At 40.0% G+C, this 15897-nt stretch overlaps 1 protein-coding gene across 1 annotated transcript; it reads right to left on the bottom strand.

Moving 5' to 3' along the window:
• Window positions 1-999: 999 nt before the first annotated feature.
• Window positions 1000-7505, bottom strand: LOC126048148 (stromelysin-1-like). Its single transcript, XM_049822737.1, has 10 exons — window positions 7370-7505; window positions 6977-7221; window positions 6369-6517; window positions 6141-6272; window positions 5131-5292; window positions 4318-4537; window positions 3068-3201; window positions 2386-2545; window positions 1442-1545; window positions 1000-1228 (listed from the first exon to the last, which is right to left on the bottom strand). The coding sequence occupies exons 1-10, from the start codon at window positions 7472-7474 to the stop codon at window positions 1128-1130; spliced, it is 1512 nt and encodes a 503-aa protein (XP_049678694.1). The 5' UTR covers window positions 7475-7505; the 3' UTR covers window positions 1000-1127.
• Window positions 7506-15897: the final 8392 nt, after the last annotated feature.

The raw sequence follows: 15897 nt of genomic DNA, 5'->3' as shown, positions 1-15897 counted from the left end.
CAATCACATCATCAGAGCAGTTTGTGATACATGGAATCAAATCCTTTCAAGGAGAGGACGGACTTCAGCCAAGCTTTCTTACAGCCCAAGGGGTGTTTAAGTCACTGTGAAGAGGACCTAAACAAGGTGGATGGAGGAAGAGCATGTGCTTTTGTTTGTGTTTCACCACTCTTCCTCTGGAGGATTCACTTCTGGTAGTTACATCTAAATCTTGGGTTTTTTCTTATCACTTTGGCTTGTTTGCTGTAGGAAGTGGTTCTCATCAGTGGTTTCTTGTCCAGCATTGAACCGTCAGCCCTGACTCCATTCCCATGGCACACGGTCACAGCTCAGCAGGGATAATGCCCTGACTCCATGGGACCCTGTGACCATAGCTTCATCACTTCCCACCCTGCCTGTGTGCTGCCTCCACCCCCAAACTGGACACCTACTCTTCTCTCTGGTTGCTCATGTCCTGCTGTACCAATGACTGTGCCCACCAAAACCACCCACAGCAGCACTGGCACGTGGGTCCTCTCAGCCCATTGCCATGTCCCCCATCTACCAGAAGGCAGCTGTCCCTGCCCTGATCCCTCTCTCCCCATGCTGTGGAGCCATGGCAGGTGAGGCCAGAGCCACCAATCCCTCCACAGCCTTTCCCACACCATCACGTAGGATGTCCTCCTACCTCTTCCGCCTCCACCACATTGTTCCTTAGTGTCTTCATTTCCCTCCTCTGTCTGTCAGGTCTGTTGAAACTGCCCAGCTACTTCTGCTTCTCTTTAACTTCCCCCTTACAGGCACTGAGCCTGGCTAAAAATGGTGATGGAGTCCCGGCCCTGTTCAGGCTTCTGTGTAGTTATATCAGATGCCTTGTCTCCGGCGGACTGAACCAGAACAAAATATTGCTGCCATACTCGAGCAAAATACTTTATTACTCAAAAACAACTTGATTAATAAATAGTTGGAAAACAAAATAAATTAAAACTATACATTAAGTTTTACATTTTTAGGGTTTTAAATTAAAATTATCAAAGGCCATCATTTCAGACTCAGATGCACAGTAACAGCTGAATGATATTGTTTATAGAAGGACCACGAAAAACCTTTCTGGTACAAATACAGCCCTGAACCATCACTTAATATTTCTAGCAATTAAACCAGCTGTTGCTCTTCATTATACGGATGAGTTTCTTGTTCTTGATGTCAACCTCATACTGGTTTGATCCATGGAAGAAGTAGAAATGTCCTAGAATTGGAAGCACAAAATATTGCCAAATTAATATTTCCTTTTTTTATGCCTGTTGATATACACTTGCTATTTTCTTGGGTGATTTTAAAAACATATCAGAACAAACATTTCAGATAGATATATATATGTGCATGTATTTGAAACATATACTTTTTTGGCTTTGGTTGGTGGTATTTTGTTTTGGTTTTAATTACATTTTAAATTATTTACCATTTTTCTGAAGGGCAGCATCAACTGTGTGGTCAATTCCTTGGAAGTCAGCTGCTATTTTTCTTGGATATCCCCTTTCCATTGATTGGGTATTTTCATTGTAACTAAATAAAGAAATTGCATGAAAACAAGAAACAAGCAAGTGATATTCAGTGTTGAAACCAGGTGGAATTTTTTTACTAAATAAGCCTACTCTCAGCTGAAAATCCAGTAACTGCAAACATCTGTGATATCATAGAACTGTATAAATCCTTACATCTTTAGTGGCCTATGCAAGGCTGTTTTCAGAACATCAGACTAAATAGTTCACTTCCATTCCCTGAGACTAATAATAAAGTTGGATGGGGCCTATACTATGTAATAAAATTAAATAATTATTTAAACTAAATATTTTAATTTTATAGCATTTAATCTATGAAGTGACCCCATGGGTGAAATGTAAACTTCTGGTGTAATAATACTTTTTCAAGATAATATTACAGATTAATTATTAGGGCTGACATTACTGCTTAGCTGAACTGTTTCTTAAAAAGTAATTATTTTAGTCTCCTTCCATAACTTTCTTGATACATTTGTCATTTATAAATTTCAGAGAGCACTTCTGTCCCTTAATAGCTACTGAATGAATACGACATGATGACAAGTCTACTCACATTATCTTTTTATACTGAGTTCACGTAATACTGCTTCCTAACAAATAAACAAAGCTCATTTATCTGTTAATCACAAACTGGTAAGAGTAAATGGACGTTGTCTTTATCTCAGGTGTTACCGACTTTGTTAGATGAAAAGACGTAATTAGCTCTGAGTTTCAGCTTTATGCTGGCTGAGAAGGCTGACAACAAGAGGCCATGAGCTTACTGTACAAATACTAATATAATTTGACATTTTAAAAGCTTGACATTTTTTTATTATCTGCTGTACAAAAGAGGAATGAGCCTTACCTCCAGTACTTGTTGCCTACAAAGAAATAGGTTTTCTTGGTATTTTGATCATGAACAGCTGCATCGATTTTCCCGACACTGGTGGGGAAGCCCAGGTTTTGAATAGGCTTGGGGAAGCCTGACTCTATACTGTAGCCACTGACAGCCCAGTACTGGTCATCTGCAGAAAAACCAGAAAAAGTTAGTAGGGATTCCTGTGGAGGCTGAGCTCCCATTCATCAAAGCCCCAGAGTTTTCTCTGTAGCAAATGCCACCAAATAGCACAGATGCCCAGCTGAGAACATGACCCTCTAAGGTGCTCAGAAATTTGAATATTTCAAAGCTGTTGGATTTTCCAGTTTTTATAGTTGTTAAGAGTTACTCAATATTTAAAGCTCACCATATTTTCTAGATGTGTTTGGCACCTTTAAAAATGTATTTAAATAACAATGTAGACAATCAGTTTTGTCTCAGGTATGATCTCTCTCACTGACAAAAAAAAGAGTAATATATTGTACAGGGCTGTTGTGAAGCAGCATTAGTTAATGACAGTAACAGCATTTTCAAAATGAAAATGGATTTAAATATTAAGAATATCCTCTATTAGTATAATATTACTTCCATTATTATTACATAACATTAGCAGTACTACTATAACTTTATTCATTCATAAAAAGGATTAATGGAAATATAAGAGAAATACCTTTAAAAAATATCACTCGATCCTTCTTGTCAACCTCATAAGCAGCATCAAAGCCAGATGCCAGTGACGGCCAGAACGAGGAGATGGTGTCATGCTCAATGTCTGAGAAATATGGACTTTTGCGCCAGACATAGCTGATAGAAATGAAAATAGCACTGTTTCATTGTCTGTTTTTCACTAGGAGATGGGTAGCCCAGATTTAAATCTTACTGTCTGGGTGCTGGAGCCAGTCCTCCCTATGAGGCAGAGATATCACCCCTTTTGGGATGCAGTACTTCACTTTGCCCTGCTCTCTCATAGACATTTGCCCTTTACTACAGTTTGCTCTGAGGCCACAGAATGGTTGAGGTTGGAAGGGGCCTCTGGAGGTCATCTTGTCCAAGCCCTCAGCTCAAGCAGGGCCACCTAGAGCTGGTAGCCCTGTAGACCTCTCCACTGGCACCCTGATGGCTTGCCCAAGACAAAATGTGATTTCTGTGGTAGTGCTGACAGCTGAAGATTTCTCTTCACCATGCCCCATGCAGGTAGGCACAGCTGCATTCTTAATTTCAGTTTGGTTACAAATGTCCATTAAACACTCTTGAGAAACATGTTAAAACCCAATTTAAGGAGGAACTGCTCCTTCCTCCCCTTCCCTGAAAATTATCAAATTTTTAGGCTACAATTCTTCATCATGTGTTTTAAAAGGGAATCAAAGGAAGCTTGTTCAATCAAAACACAATTACTAACCCAAAAAGTGGATGAAACCCGGGGTCTGACACACTGTTCTCCCTCACCAGGGTAGATGTGCCCAGCCAACAATCCTCTACAGTGCCCAGTGTCAGACCATGCCCAAAAAGTGGACACCTATAAGAGCAGGGGGTCCCTACAGACAGTACTGGGCAGTGGTCCAGTGCAGACTCCTAGGTCAGAGTGCCACCAAAAGTCACTAGTGACATTTTCCACAGCTCCCTGACCCACACATGGGATGGTGTGATGAGGACGGTGCTGCATGCAAAGCAGCTGCAGGCTGGGGAGTGACACTGGGATTATTCAGCCTTGCACAATTTTAACAGACATGGGTGATGATATATGATGGCTTAAAACATTTTACTCACCTGTCAGTAAACCACGTTACTCACCCAGTCCAGCTGGGCTAGTAAAATTTTGCAAAGTTGCCTTAATACTTTCAGAAAGAAATATCTTCCTTTGTAACCAAGGGAAGATTAATTCCTTGAACTGAACTTTATGCTAGAATTGAAAGCACTTACCTGCCTTTGAAGAACAGTATTTCCCCACGGAGAGTGGTGATTGCATCAAAAGTCAAATGAGGGTCACAGTCCTCTGGTCTTATGGGGGTTTTGGAGGGTGTCATTCCTGTTGGTTCTTCCCGAGGTGACATTTCAGTTGGTGCTTCTGCAGGTGTCATTTCAGTTGGTTCTTGTGGGTGAAAAGCTTTTGTTGGAAGTGCAGAAGTTTCTCTGGGGGGTCCTTTGGGAAACAGGTAAGTGTAGAATTGGAAGGCGAATTAGAGTGTTCCATGTTGCAGAACTTCAGGACGTACCATATGAAGCCAAATGCATAGGTTTCTTAAGGTTAAAACTCAACCAGTAAATTAATACCAGGGAAAGTTCCTGGTCAATTTAAATTGGCTACCTGTGCTGCTGACTGTTAAAATGGCCTCTGGCATTATTTTGCCTTGACAAGCCATTGGTCTGCCAAACTGTATGTGCTCAGGAGTTAATGTAGAGCAAACACCATTTCCAAAAGGCAGTTGTGCATGTGACCACCATTTTCTGGAAGATAAGAGAGTTTAATACTACAGACATGGGCAATTCCTCTGGTATCATTGGAGAAAGGCTTTTGGACCTTTTGACTTACTGGCATGGATACAGCCCACATTCCATTTTGCAGATGTAGACTCTTAGCCTCAAAGAAACCAAGAGCTTTGCCCCAGAATAATATCAGGATATTAAACCTCAGTATCCTTCTGGCAGTAGAAAGTTTAGTACATTTTAGCTGTTGGGTAAAATTAATTACAAATGCTTATCCATCATCCACCAAAAAGAATGTTTCTTGCTTACCATAAAGGGCCTGAATGCCATCAATATCATCCTGAGGAAGCCTGTAGTCCCTTGTATCCCTGGCCATATATATAGGATACATCAAAGCACCGAAGACATTGGAATGACCAAGACCTAGTGAGTGGCCTAACTCATGAGCAGCAACAAGAAATAGGTTGTATCCTAAAAAAAATCCAGCACAAAGAACAAACACTAAATAAATTTTCTTACATGCTTGTGGGATACAGGTGCCATCCTCTCATGCATGATATATTGTTCACGGTCTTAATAAAACAGCAAAACCTAACTATGTCCCAGGTTCTCTGCCTTCCTGGAGGAGAAATTAGTTTTGAATTATAAACATTTATTTCTTACAGGGAAACCAATCTGAGGACAGTTTTTGCTCATGTTGCAGAAATTTTCCTGCTAACAAAAATCAAAGTTTCTTTAACGTTAAAAATGGCTGAAAACTGGGTGAGAATATTTTAGTCATCTGGTCAGATTTTGGGAATCATAAATGACATAGAATTCACCTGGTAACTACTTCACGAAGACCAGTAACATATAACATCATCTCTGGACATTGCTGGAAACCAGAACACACCACTGTTATATTTAATTATATTTACTAACAAACTCAAGGGTTTTTTTCCTTTGCAGAAGTTAAATATTTGAATCACTTTAAATCAGGAAAAAAAAAAAAAAAGTGAGACCTCAATATTACATCTTTTAACATCATTACCTGAGGGTGAAAATTCCCTGCCTTACAATGTCATGATTACCCAATATTTCTGTTTCATGTTAATCTTATTTCCTTCACTGGTGCTGTAATTATAGGGTGTGCATCGACTTCAGGGGACTGTCATGACTGCAGCCCAGGTAAAAATATGCAGAATCATTTTACTGAATTACACCGACATTTTACATCTCAGTAAGTACTGAAACTACTGCCATGGGATTTGTGACTTTACATTGTCTTCAAGACAGCACTGTCTAATAAAAACAGGCAATGCAATATTAAGGTTACCTACCATTATAGGTAGTAAATTTGGTCCAGTTTTCATCTTCGTCAAAGTGGGCATCTCCTCCTATCCCACTGCTGGGGGGGTAGGCATGAGCCAGAGTTCCACCTGGACCATCGAAGGAATAGAAGTCACCGTGAACTAAAAAAAAAGGGGGAGGGAAAGTGATGCTTTTCGTCATCTCTCTAAGAAAAAGTGACAAATACTTATCATTTCCAGACAAGGGAGTCCCCTTACATCCAGCTGCAAAGGAGATCATTATATCTGCTTGACCACTGTAGAGCCTGGTGAATCTCAAAGGGGTGACACTGCTCCAGAGCTGGAAGGCTTTTGCAATTGCTTCCTCTACATCAGCTTGTAGCATGTCTGGAGTGTAGTTCAAAATCCTGTGAAATAAGTAGAAAGGAATTAAAAGCAACCAGATCACATGTGTCTGGGGCACATAGTATCAGGGTCAAATATTTTAATTAGTGGTTATTATTTCTTATGTGTCTCAAGTTGTTTATTTTCAAATTATTTGCTTACATAACAAAGGAAGTTTTCACAGTTTTCTTTCTTGTCTTTCAGAAATCCTAACATATATGCTCTTCACTATTCTATCCACTGAGTATATTATTTAGTAGGTTGTTAACCAACTAATGTAAACTCCTGGTTTGGTATTTTCTTCACTGTTTAGAAGCCTAAAGCAAAGGATATAAATAACCCCCACATTCATGGCTATTTCATTCTGAATGGGGCTTTTATAGAGAGAAATACAGGAATAAGTAGTAAAGAACCTGTTGGCCTTACTTCTGCCTAGCACTCACAAAGTTTCCCAGTGGTTTACAGAGAAACATGTGTCTTACTGATATGTCACATCTTCTTTCTTCCACCTAGGGCTCTGCGGGAAGGTGCTGTATGAACGGACATCTGGTATTCCACATCTAGGCTGCTTCATCATGTCCAGCGTCTTATGATTCAGTTCTCCAGTCACCTCTAGCCCAAAGAATGACTGCATTTCTCGGATTTTGTCAGCCATGTGATTGAGGTTCTTTGCTTTAAAGAAAGAATTTTTCTCTTCTTTAAAATCATAAAAATTTTCCAAATATTTCTGATGGGAAAGAGAAAGCAACAGTTTAGAACATAAATGTTTCTCTTCGAATGCAGAGAGTTGTTTATAAGATATGCTACAACACTAATACATCACTGCATTCATTTTCTCCATAAATTATTTCTTAAGTTCTGTCTGTAGTCCTTACCTTAGCAAATTGCATATCTTCTTTTTCCTTTTCTGGAACCACTGGGAACGCACAGGAACATGCAACATATAGTAACCCAAGGAAAAGAAGGGTCTTTGTCTTCATCTTTGCCTCCCTGTCCTATCAGCCCTTACTTGAAGACCTCTCAAACTCTTCTTCTTATATCCTAGGCTTGCCAGTGTTTCTCTATTTATATCAGCTGTGTGCTTGCTAAAGTCAATAACTGCATGACTCAGTTTATAACATCCTCTGATTTCCCACAGAAACACAGAAAACAAATTTGGTTTTAGAAACAAGCTAACACATGACAATTCACCTTGCCCGAAAACCCCTGATTTCGCAATCATATTATTGGACAGTATTTTTTTTCTTCATTCCTAAACTGGACCAATATTTTAAACTTACAAGTATCTAAATCTGGAATTGGTTACCTGGATAAAAATCACCTCATTTTGCAGAGGTGTTAAAGGGACCTGGCTCTTTGTGAGGGACAACAATCTGTACTTCCTTGTAGCATGTGATAAGAGACCTCCTGAAACTGCTCCTCAGATTTCTCAGTGTGGCACCCATGCAGGACCTCAGCATGTCAGGGACGAATCCCTGCCTTTAGCCCATCTTGTCCCTGATCATTTTAGTGACATATCTGATTAAACAAATGACTCATTTATCTCTTCTCTTGAACCTGAGATCCCAGCATGGTTACAGAATGATCACCTGTGCTGCTACCTGGCCTGTGTAATCACAGATTTATGGCTGCATCCTCTTGTTCTCCCATACTCGCCCCAGTCAACCCCCACACCACAATGTAAAGGTCTCCGTAGGGCACCTCAGATCATATATGCTGATCTGCATAGCCTATCAGCCAAGGGCATTTTCACAACTAAAGAAGAAATGGCAGAAATTGCCCTAGAGAACTACAGGCACCTTGGGTGTGTGGAGGTCTTCAGAGGAACTTTTTAATACGTCTCCAAAGTTAGATGGAAGATGACAAGGAGTTGAGCTGTACAGATTTGCCAGAAGTCCTACTTTCAGTTCGTATGTCCTTTTCTGAATGTGGTGCATTGCACTTTATGCAGGGGTTGCAGAACCACTGTCACTCAGTTCGCCCTTTCTTGCCTGTCATTTCCGAGACATCTATCTTTTGAAGCAGGATTCTCCTGTGTTGACTTAGTGCCCAAATGCTAAGTTCAAAAGGAGAAATATGAGCTAAAAATAAACTTCTTTTTGAACATGAGAAAAAGAAGGAAAAGAAACCACTTTTCCAGTGAGAGCAAACATATTGGAAACTTCATAAAAACAACCCCAGCACCACAGCAGCTGAGCTCTGCAGTCTGTGAGGCGGCCTGGGGAAAAGGCATGGCCTCCTTCCAAAGGAAACTGGAGTTGAACTGCCCAGCTGGAGTAGGGTTACACTGCACGCATGACCCAGGGTCAGAGCCCAGGTCCCTGAACTGCTGAGTTAAGTGGCACAGATGTTTATGTCTAAGGTTGCAGTACATTGAGGGTGGCTTTTCCAATAGCTCACTGCTGCTGTAACGGGGTGCTCCTACTCCTCCCATCCCGGCCAGCAGTCCTGCTGTTTTCCTGTGCCCTTCTGATACCAACTGTGCCCTCAGTGAACTGATTCACAGGGCTGAGGCTGTGGGAAAGCAGCCCAGAGAAATAACTCCAACCCCACCAAGTTTCTGCTCAGGTTAGCAACTGCACTGGCTCCCTAAGGAGTGAGAAGAGCACTCAAGCCAGCACGAAGGAGGCGTGGGATATCACAGATGGGAATGGGGATGCATGGAGGCAGGCAGGCAGGAAGGAGGCTGGGATGCTAGGACCTCTCCTTTTGGCAGCAGCAAGGTAAAAGATTATCTCTGCTGGTCATGGAACAGCACCCCAAACTGCATTCGTAGAGTATGGTGTCTGCATTTCTACAAAGAAATTCAGGCACAAAGCTGGGACATTTTAAATACTGTGTTTGTATCTCTGCACCTAGCAGCAGCAGTTAGTATATGGCACTTATCCTCTTTGCTTGCAGCTAAATGTTTTATAAACACCCTGCTTGCTGTATCCAGTGGATCTGAGGCAAAGCACTCAGAGAAGCGAGATGCAGAACAACCAGTTGGCAAACGTTTTAGCAAGCCATTTTTAATGTTTAGGAAGCATTATTTCTCACGGACTTTTTCATGGCTGCCAATAGGCATGTTACAGCTCCTTTGTAGCTGTTGGTTTCCCCTTCCAGAGCCTGTTGTCTGCATGCTGGAGCTGACATTTATGGAGTGGCTGGTGAGTGCTGGGGAGGAGAGATGGGTCTTGCCTTGTGAGCGTGTTTGGCAGCACAAGTAGGGAAAATTCACAGCTGAGGCAGCCTGCGCAGCTCTGAGATGCGTAGCAAGCGTGCTTTTTCCTTGCATGTGGATCCAAGAGAGGACTTGCCATCTTGTGCTGACCCCAAAGACATCAGCTGCTTTTAGGGTTCAAACTAATATGGGAACTCAGTCCTGGCTTTAGGCATTACAGGATGCAAAGAGGAATTGTGTTGTGGCTTTAATCGGAGGTTTAAAGTGCTTGAAAATTACCTTGTCAGTGGACACGGTGAAGATTTATTGGCAAAGACACATCTCTGATTTAAATGGGGTGAGCTGAACTGAAGAGGTGACCTCACATGGCATTTTTGCCTTACCTATAGGTCTAGTGGTTCATGAGTTCTGCTTCAGGGGTGCCCAGGAACACTTAATACCTGACAAGGCTGAGCAGGTCGGGTGCCTGTTTCATGCCTTGGCACCACAGGTAACCCCAGCAAGATGCTGATCTTCACGGCTGCCCTGGGAGGCTGCTCCCTTCTGTGCCCCAAAGTCGCTGTTGCCCTCCAGCTGGGTTGTAGACTGCACAGTCCTCAGCGGTGACTCTTGCCAGCTTATACAGCAGCAAAGCAGCCAGGACAGATTCAGAAATACTGCTCATTTCTTCCCTCAGCTCATCAGCATTCAGACTCATACATCCCGTATCATTGGCGACTGCCTTAATCACTGTAGTCAGGGACAAGAGTGGGTGCTTTCCCAGGAAGACCCCTGCAGTAGAACAGAGCATTTCACTGAAAGCCTGCCAACATCCAGGCTAATACTCCTCCACCACAGAACTGTTTGTCCTCTGGCAGGGTAATTCATATTATCCTGTGGGGTCTAGTCCAAGTGCCAGGCTTTTTTGCAGATTTGTCAAAATTCTAGCAGGGAATTTTGCCATTTCTTATTTTTATGTGGTTGAAATTCCACCCAGAAATGTCATGCCAGTTCTGTTTGGCAGTTTTGACTTACGGAAAGAAGAAGTGGAAGGATATTTAATGTAGTCATATAAACAATTGCCATTAACTGTATAAACAACTGCAAATTCGGTCAAAGGAAGCTTGAACTAACTAAACATACACACACTATGATTTCACCTCCTAAATTTATAGAAGGATCTGTAGATGTCTTCTTTCCCACCTCCTCTTTGCTCATACTCTAAGTTTCTGAACTCTCTCTCTGACTTGCCTCTGCCAAAGAAGCAGGATGGGGTATGAAGGTCTTTGACATGCTTAGACATGGAAGAAGCTGCTGGTTTTTTCCACTTGAATGGGATTGGGAGATAAATTCATACAAACATGTTCTGGGACTTGAGGAACGATAACTGAACAGAAAATGACACAAGCCCTTTACACCATTATATAGGCCAGTCTTTGCTAGATATCAGCTAGATAATAGCAAAGCAGTGGTTGCGGGAGGTAGGCAAGAAGAAGATTGGCCACATGGGAAAAAAAAAAAGTAGCTCTGCTGTTAAAAGACTCAGGGAAACCAGAGAACATATGTTGAAAATCAAGCACTTCCTATCTATCTCTGCAAGACAGCATTTTGAGAGTATTGAAACTGAGCCTGAAATGGGTATTGACTTCAATTCCACAATTTTGCATGTATATCCACATACTTGAATTCATCAGTAGGATCTCTTCATCCTAGTTTTATAATACAGAGCTGCTGCTAATAATTATGTAAAGTAATTTTTCTACTTCATCTGAGCATTTTGTCCAGGTTCCATTGCAAACTGAGAGATGGCATGTAGAGATAGCCTCAATGGCTGATTGTAATTAAACAGGAATTCAGATATTTTTCTGATGTCTGTATCCTCTCCTTGAGTACTATCAACAATAACAAAGCTGAAATCATTTCCGCACTTGTATTTAGTGTATAAACAAGTTTCATAAGATGCATGTCATTTCCTCTCAGCAATGTCTGACTTAGTAGCTGCTTAGGAAGGCATGGTCACAAAACAATTGCAGTCCATTGGTGTTACATCACCCCCCAGTGAACAAGAGGTAGGCCAGAGTCCAATGCCCAAGAATTTTAAGGTTTGCAGGAATTAAACTGGAATACAAAATTTTGAAATTTTGGCACGCTACAGATGACCCCTTATTTCAAAAGTGACAATATATCAGGGCCGTACTCTGAATTTAGACATGGCCCTGAGCAATGGGTGAGGCAGGAAGCACTGAGGTTGTGAGACACAATTAATTCACTGTTTCCTCTTTACCATTCTGGCCCCTACTAGATTCAGATTATGTCACTGTCCTAAAACACCAAACCATCAAAGAAACTGAAATGTGGGCATGATCCCACCTTTCCTTCTGAAGGGGAATGATCAATATAATGTTCTCCCCCTCTCTTCTCCCATGCATAGACTTTAATTGTCAAGGACCAAAACCTGTGAGATTCTTCTGTCATAAAGGGTATCAATAAGCTTCCAGATCTCTGGGTTGGTAGTTAAGGTAATGGTCATTTAGTCTTAAGAAGATTTTCTGTAGTTTCTTGGTTTTGTAGGACAAAAAACAAGGCCACAGAAAATGCTTTCCCACGTGCAGTTGGTCATCCCCAACTCTTAACAACTGCTTAAGCATTTGACTTCGATATTTCCATAAGTCATGTTGTTAATATGTTATACGTTAATGTTATATGAACTTAATTGCAATGCTTTGGACTGGGTATTAGGAAGAGATAGGGAGCTTTGCCATTGAAAGAGTCTCCAAACTTTTCCGGAATTTCTTTTGGTGTGGACTGGAAAAAGCTTACAGCTTTGATAATTTGACATGGAAGCCCTGACTAAGATTTTCAGCCAAGATGCTATAACTGCATGTGCTTCAATCAGCTACTGGCAATCTTGGTCTTCAGTTCACATTGTATATTTTAATATTTGAATCTCATACAACATCCGCTATTTTTCATGTGTGCTTCTTAAGCAGAAAGTCTTCTGGATACAGATGACTTGTGATAGATGCAACATATTATTTATTCAGGTGTAAAGACTAGAACAACCATTTTAAATATTGAGTAATGAACTTGATCAGTGATTGGTGCAGTCTTAAGCTCTGTGGGGAAGGGGTCCATTTTTTGAAGGGGACTTGTATATTAATAAATTTTGAATTCTTTGACATCCTCATATTTCCTTGACCCTTTTTTGATCTGGATATGATCACCACTTTGTATAGAGGTCTACAATGACCCCTAAATAGCTACCAGTAGACCATGAGTACCAAACGTGAATTTTACCTTCATTACTTATCATCTTCAGCTGCAGATCAACATCATTTGTGGAATCAATCATTTCTTTACTTTGAAGACTTCTGTTAGAGAGTGTATAGTATTCTAACCCTCCCCTTGTAAAAAACATATATGTGTGGCCACCAGATGCACTGGAGATATTTAGGAGTTATTGGTATGGATGTAACAGCCACTCAGTTCTTTACCTTGTCCTCACTGTACATGCCTCATGCATTGGCCCTGCATTCTGAGACAGCTCTTTGCCAAAGAGAGCTGGAGGCAGTAGGGAAACACACAAGACAGTGGAAGACACCACGATTTGGTTCAAAATTTCTGGTGTCTCCACCACTGACAAACATATATATTTTTCAAATGGCCCATACTTCTGAATCAAATGTCTTCTTTCCTTTCAGATAGTACAAAAATCACAAGGAGGAGGTAGAACCTCCTGTGGAGCTGCTCACCTGCTCAGAAGTGCCAATAGCCATCTTAAAACCCTGTCTGCTCCAGGCAGCCCTGCACCCACAAAGGTTTCACTCATCAGGATGTGGCTTCATTGTAGTTTTGTAAGACTTGATCACAGTCTTTCCTTTCCAAAATCCCTTAGGATAATGCTTCAACTGCTAAAGACCCAGTTCCCAGAGCTATGAGAAGCAGTTCAGGTGAATGTGAACATGGAAAGGCAGGAAATGCTGTGGGTTGTCATGGAGTTTGAGGAATGAAGTAATAAACAGCTGTGTAATTCATAATGACAGATTTTTCTGTAGATCATGCATTTACAAGACACACAAAGCTTGTCAATGCATCTTCTCTGTCCTTACTGTAAAACCATTATAATCCCCAGATCATACATGAACTTCTTGCAGCGGAAGACACTTCTTCCAGTGTAGCATGTACTCTCTTGGTAGTTATGTAGGACAAACTAAGGGAGACTTACACAATGCCTTTCAAAGATGAGCTGGAAACTAAAACACATGGCTCTGCTGAATACCAAAACCACAGCATCAACACACAATAATGGCACATTATCATCTCCTTCCCAGTCACTAATCTATCTACTGTCCACAGGTCAAAATTTATCTTTCTCTTTCTTCTAACTAGGAAATTTTAGTTAGCCTTACCTGTCTCTTAGTAATGGCATCTCAGCCCCACATATGCCAACTATCTTTTACTATAGACATGATTACTTGATACTCCTGTAATTAAACTCTAAATAAATAATCTCATGTTGTATTTAACTCTGAAGCCATCTGCTTCTCTTTCATACCCAAAGAAAAGTTTGTTAGTGTGAAAATTTATCTATCTAATGACAGAGCTTCTTTTATCTATGCTATTTAGCAAATGGATACCTAAAACATAAAAAAAATAGTAATCAGATTCAGTTTAATTAGTATTAAAAATATCAAGAGGCCACAGGGAATAGGCTGTGATTTTTAATATATTTTGCGTATTTTTTTCATATTTTAATGTTTCTTGAAGTGGTCACTGATCTTTGGACTTGCTCTTCAAAACACAGGATTAGAATTTCCTCCGATGACACAGATATCCTTTCAGACACTGGTATTCTCAAAGGAGCTACACTGTGGGGAATTTGTCTTTGCAGCATCCAAATTTTGCTCTGTTAAAGCCAGGATGCTGTGTAAAATGGATCATTAGTTCATTCCTCTAACACCTATGCCATATGTTCTCTCCTCATTCTACCTGAGAATACAAATAATATTTGTAAAGCAGTTAAAAAATACAATAAAATAGAGAGAGGTACTATCATTCTATTCACACTATACAGAAGAAGAATAAAGAGAATAATATTTTTTATTGTACTGATATTATTGTTAGTTGAAGACATGCAGTGAAAGGAGAGCAGGATCATTTAGAAGCTTGATTTCTTTCTATTTTTCATCTGAAAAAACTCATCTTTTTGACATGCCAAAATACTGCAAGAAACAGTTTTGTCTTCCTTTATATTCTGGAAAAATGTAAAGATGAGAAAAAACTCAATTTGTTCAAAGAACAGTTCATCCCAATGCATCTGAAACCAACTTCTAATAAAACATCTAGCAATCTATTTCATTGTTTATTTCTTCTGAAAACAGGTATTTTGTATTGTTTGTTCCTGAGTCCTGCAAAGAAAGGACTTCTTTTCTCCTTTGATGAATATTTGAGAACATATTCACATGTTATTTTGGGGTAAAATTAAGAAAAGTTTAATTGACATGAAAGATTGATCATTTTATGTAAAGTGAGAATCTGATCTGAATTCCTTTAGGTGTTAATAGGAATTTCACGCATGGAAGAGTGAAAAAATTCCCCTAAGTTTTAGTGTTGCAATAATGGCCGAAATATGATTCAATTTTAATAAAAATCATAGTTGGGCAGATAATGAAATAAATTGCTGCCCACTTGAGAAATTCCATTTAATATGAATCAGGCACTGAATATGTGTTAAAAGTACTCATATGAGACTGTTAAAATGTTAATAGAGAATTTTTCATTATTTCTCAAACATAATATGCTTGGCAACTCTTTGCTTTTCTTTCCTCCAAGAAAGTTTCTTTTTCCTTTAGAAAATATACTAGTCAAATATGCTCAAAATTTCCCAGATTATATTTTAGCTCTTCCAAACTTCTACATCACCTATTACTTCATATATATAGAAAACAGTTTCCTGCCCAAAGGTGACAAATAAAGGGAAAGAGCTTATTTGCAACATATTTTTAAGCCACATTAAATTCAGAGGGTGTTGAGTGCCAAGAGCCCTGAAAACATTTGAGGTTAGTTTTTCTCCTGAACTTGGCAAGTTTTGATTTCTGGTTTTACACATTTTTTTTCTTTCTTTTTTCTTTTTTTTTTAACACTATTAGAATTAAGGCATGAAGTCCTATCAAGTATATATTGCTTGTAAAACACATTTTGCATTTAGCAGGAAAAAAAAAGTTTTTTCTTAAAACACAGTATATAAAAGAGCACCTAATG

Source organism: Accipiter gentilis, chromosome 19 (assembly GCF_929443795.1).
Source record: "Accipiter gentilis chromosome 19, bAccGen1.1, whole genome shotgun sequence".
NCBI classification, from domain to species: Eukaryota; Metazoa; Chordata; class Aves; order Accipitriformes; family Accipitridae; genus Astur; species Astur gentilis.
The sequence above is the reverse complement of the archived record's forward strand: the minus strand, read 5'-3'. Positions and strand labels throughout refer to the sequence as shown.